The following is a 5,194-nucleotide window of genomic DNA, read 5'->3' on the forward strand; positions in this document are numbered from 1 at the left end:
GATCATCAACTATGGTCCGTGGTTCTTTTCAAAATATGCTGTATCGCGCACGAACGTGTATAGCAGCGGATGGTGGAATTATTGAACCTCATTTAATATCACACTGGTACATTTGTAAATTTTGTAACACTTTCAGAAATTGATTTTTTCTCTAGAAAATAATAACCAATAAAAAAGTTTAGAACACGTTCATTTTCAGCAGTCATAAAAAAATTAGAACTTGTTATTTGTATGACCTAATTTATCAGAGACCAGTTTCATTTAAGGTTTTCAAGAAGGTTCTACAACTTGTTTATTGACAGTTTTCATGTACCACCTAGAGTAACAAAAATTACAAAACTTTTCAAAGCACTAAGATATTCCCCGACAGTATACATACAAAAAATTTATCATGTCACATTTCTAGGTAATATAGTTAGGAGCAAATTGCCTTAAGCAACCCAATATAAACATCCTGTACATATAAGGCCTAACCATGCTTAGATTCTCAATGTTTCCAAAAATCTGCTGCTTTTTAGTGTTACTGAAAATGATAACATTTTATAAATGGATTTTTCTGTGTAATAATCTTTGTTTGATTGCCCTGTTGAAGTACTTAATTTCTTTAAGAATAAGAACCAGCCAATTTCGAATTTCAAAAATATATTACAAATTATGTTTCGGTTTACGCTTAGTCACAGCTCAGTGGTTCATTGACTATAAATAAATTTTATATATAATTTTTATAACACGTTCAATTTACAGCTCATATGATTATAGTTGACCCCGGAACATAATGGCTCTCTAATTTATACTCAGGGTCATCGTGAGTTTCAACTCTAATTACAAAACGATAAAATTGATACCGCTATTTATCGTATAGGTTGGAAATTTTCCGTAACGATTTGGTTTTCGATAAGAATTAATAGGTTAAGCGTGCGGCCGTTGCTATCGAACAACGACCCAAATAAGCTCGTATTCAGTGTTCGATAGTGCTTAGCGACACATCCTTACCTGATTATTGAAACCTGTCTAAGAGTTTAATCATTATCTTTTTGACTTTTGCTTTGATAGAGGCCGAAAATTGTTTCGATTGAGATAACTCCGTTATCCGAAGCCTATTTTTCCGCATCTGATATTTTTCATCGCCATAGACATAAAAGCGCATTCTAAATATTCTATCATAAACGTTCTTTAGGGGAATTGAATCAAGTTACCTCTATTTTTAGTTAAAGGGAACATTATCACATAAGATATTCCTTTGATATATGAATTTTGTAAAAGGTTAATTATAAAATGTAATAATGTTTCAAAGATATTTGAGTACATGCGACGCTGTTGCCGAACTTGGCAAGAATGCTCCACCTTTAATAATTGAGAAAGTGATCTCTTTTCTGACAGAGAAAAAACAGGGTCCATTAACCAGCGCTCTTGATGTTGGGTGTGGTACTGGCGGGACTACCAGGATGTTATGCCCTTACTTTAAGTTAGTGACTGGAACTGATGTTCGTGAAAATCTACTGAAAGAAGCGCAACTGTACCTAGAAAATCCTCCGAATGTTCTATTTCAAAAAACTGAACTCGAATCGCTGAGGTTCGAAGATAGCTCTCTACAATTAATAACAGCAAGCTCCAGATTTCATTGGTTTCAAGAAGAGAATTTTCTCGATTCGGCAAATAGGATGTTAGAGCCCGATGGAGTTTTGGCACTTTACGGCACTCGCTGTCCCGTATTTAAAGGTAATAATTTTATTTAGTTAAATCCCCGTTTGTTTGTTTTCGTTTATAATTAGTTATATTTAAATATATTCTTGATTTAACTAAATGACAAAATACTTAACTGAAAAACCCACCGAACTACCCATCACTTTAAGGTATAAAGCCAATATTAGAAACTTATAAAAACATTTTGTTATATAAAAAATTACTTCGAATACGTCTAAAATCTCCAAAAAAATATTTTTATTTACAGTATCATTTCAAATTGCACTAAAATTAGCGTTGTCTTATAGCAAAATAAATATATTTTAAAGACAAACTTTAACAGATTTTTTCCTTTGCAACTAACAATAACCATATAGTCATTTTTACCCCGAAAAAATCAATTTAAATATGGCTAATGATTAACTGTCCCCGACCTCTATTTTTGACTGAATCTTGCACCACATTAAAACTCCCGTTTAGTTCCAACTGAGCTTGGGAATATTAAAGAGGCTAGGGTGCTTGGTTCCGATTTAAATCCCGATTGTGCAATCACTCTGAATCAGCTCAGTTTAAATATTTGTTAATTAAATTGATACTTATATTTAACAAAGCAGAATTTATAACTCGGGATATTGATACGTCCCAAATTATGTGCAGTATTACACTGTGGGTTATTTTGAAAACTTTTTGAGCTGCACGAAAGAATTTTTTCAGGATTAAATATTTTCAAAATCCATTTTTAATGGGAAATATATAATAGTCTAAATTACTGAAGATACGCAAAAAAGAGCTTATTTTGAAATAATTTTTTTTCTCTCTCTAGAAATTTTTATTTATTGCACATACCCGATGAGGAATGTGCCAAAGAAATAAATAGAGGCCATACTTATGAGTTTTTTATCTCGTAGCTTAACAGTCTTCCTTAAAAACCATAAAACACATTTTATCTCCCTGTGAAAAGATTCTATTGTTATTTCCATAAAGAACTTATTTCATATCTTCCCGTATTTTTATACTATTCGTTCAGCAATGGTTTCCTTGCGAGTAAATTGCTCTTTTTGTATATCTTATGTAATAATCTTTTCACTCATGGTTTGTTCATTTCAATTAAGTCATTTAAAAACCAATTATCTAACTCACAATGAATGAACTGAACAATGAGATATACTAATAAAATATTTCCTTGTATATTTATTTGGAATTAAATAAATTTAACAAAAGAGTGCTCTTTAACAATATTGAAATTTAATTAATTTAAATAAATTTGTTTTGCAAATCCAAAAGAATTAAAGTATATATATATAATATAAAAACATTCATTAATTTTTAATAATAAGTTTAATTGCTTACCCTATTGAAACTGCTTTCTAATATTAACTTTAAATTAAAGGTAAATCCGAAGAGGAAACCAAAGAAATTGAAGCCTTCATAAACCAAATTAAAAAAGAACTCTTCCAAGAACCAAAAACTAAAGTAAAAAGTAGTAAACGGTACAAAGAAATTAAATTACCACTGTCGGATATTGTGTTTGAAGATCACATCTCAGTCACGAAGGAAATACCTATGACAGAGTGTTTTGGTCTTCTTTTGTCGTTCTTGGCCGATATAAAGCCTAAAGACGAGAAAAGCCTGAAGGCAAAGTCAAATATTATGGAAAGTTTAAAACGGGACATAGTTTCAAAGTCCAAAGAATCATCGGAAGCTTTAGTCGAAGTAACTTTCGATTATTCTCTGGTAATGGGAAGGAGGAATACTCGCTTGGAACCTCTTACAATTACCACTTACCTTTAATTATATTATTAGGAGTATGTAACAATCAAAAATTTATGTTATAAATAAATTGCTTTTATTTATCGCTGGTGTATTCTAGAAACTTTTTGGAGAACTATAAAATCTCGTATCACGATCCGTTTGCCTTTTAAAATTACTTACGACTTATTAGTCACCATTGAGGCTATAAAGGTCACCTTTTGGAACTCATCATTTAGTTTCCCGATAATTCGATAATCTTCAGTCGTCACAGTTTAACAGAAATCGTTCAAAATTGCTAATAACAAATAAACTCAGATTTCTTTCATATAATATTTATTTTCAAAGTGGTATGATCAATTATAACATAAACCCATTACCTGCGAAATAAACTTGAATTTATGTTTTTATCTTGAAACATTTGGAGGTACGACATATCTACCATTCTTCAAAATTACAAACAGAAGTAGCCAAAAAATTAGCTGTCTTATCCGTGACCAATTTTAAAATTCCTTCTACATTTTTTGCATATGGATTGAATTGAAAGACTGCGTTGAAGTTAGGGAAATGCACGTACAAGGTTTATTGGGCGTCACTATTGGGATGGCATAAGTTCTTTATGACGTTTCCGTTGGTGGTTTGCACCATGCAGAATCAAATTGTTAATTGGGCTCCCAATCTGAAATCCATGAACCATCGTTAAAAAATATTGGTTCACCCCTTACCAAAACAGGAGACTTATTTTAGGCTGTAATAGGGATCAAAAAGGATTATGTCTTAATTAAGACACAATGTTGTCTGGAAGTAAAAGTCCAACTAAAAGTGTTTGTAATATTTAAATATAACTTATATTAGGTTAATTCAAGTCTTGAAAAAGACTTAATTTGCTTTAAAATACGACTGTTGTTTTAAGATTAAATTTAAATTAAAGCAAGTGTAAAATAAAACTTGTATAAGACTGTAAAATGAGCATTTCAGGAGAACATAGATCTTTAAAATACAGATCAAAATGAGTCTTGAATTTGATTTCAAAATACAGCCTTACAAACCTAGATTAAATTAAAATATGCAGTACAAGTAAAATAAATATATTTTTAACTAAAAATAGTCTAAAATCAGATTGGCATTGAGAGATTAAAAAAATTAATTTAACATTTAAATAAACATAATTAGCTCTAAACAACCACTGTTTTTAAGCAATATTCCATTTTAGATCAAGTATAAAATAAGACTTGTAAAAGACTGTAAAATGCGTATTTGAGGATAACAAAAATCTTAGAAATGAAGATCAAAAAGAGAATTAAATTCAGTTTATAAATACAGCCTTAGTAACCCAGATGGAATAATAATATGCCTTTTTAAATAGTCTTAAAATAAAATTGACTTTTCAGCGGTTTTTTCAAATAACACTCAATAACGTTTTCTTCCAACTACATTCCCGTTAAGATCAAGTTTAAAATAAACTGAAACTGCAAAATGAGTATTTCACGTAAACAAAAATCATGAAAATTAAGATCTAAAAGAGTCTTAAAAACACGAATGAAATAAAAGAAAATTATTTTAACAGCCGGACAAAAGTCGATTTGAACTGGCAAAGACAAAAGCGGTCCCAAATATAAAGTTCGCTTTCAGTTTTTTTGGTATCTCGTCGAGATGGACTACACCGGGAAATTTGAGCCCACCTCATTAACCATCTCCATTCATTTCATTAAAAAGCCAACGAGTTATCTGCAGTCGGTCCGCCGAAAATATGAGGAGGAGG

At 30.8% G+C, this 5,194-nt stretch overlaps 1 protein-coding gene across 1 annotated transcript; it reads left to right on the top strand.

Annotated features, from left to right (window-relative positions):
- Window positions 1–1,149: 1,149 nt before the first annotated feature.
- On the top strand, window positions 1,150–3,538 carry LOC149943334 (uncharacterized). The gene is made up of 2 exons (XM_090175540.1): window positions 1,150–1,719; window positions 3,074–3,538. Exons 1-2 carry the CDS (start codon window positions 1,284–1,286, stop codon window positions 3,472–3,474), a joined length of 837 nt encoding a protein of 278 aa, XP_090031666.1. The 5' UTR covers window positions 1,150–1,283; the 3' UTR covers window positions 3,475–3,538.
- Window positions 3,539–5,194: the final 1,656 nt, after the last annotated feature.

This window comes from Leiobunum rupestre, chromosome 5 (genome assembly GCF_980474605.1).
Source record: "Leiobunum rupestre chromosome 5, qqLeiRupe1.1.hap1, whole genome shotgun sequence".
In the NCBI taxonomy this organism is placed as follows: domain Eukaryota; kingdom Metazoa; phylum Arthropoda; class Arachnida; order Opiliones; family Sclerosomatidae; genus Leiobunum; species Leiobunum rupestre.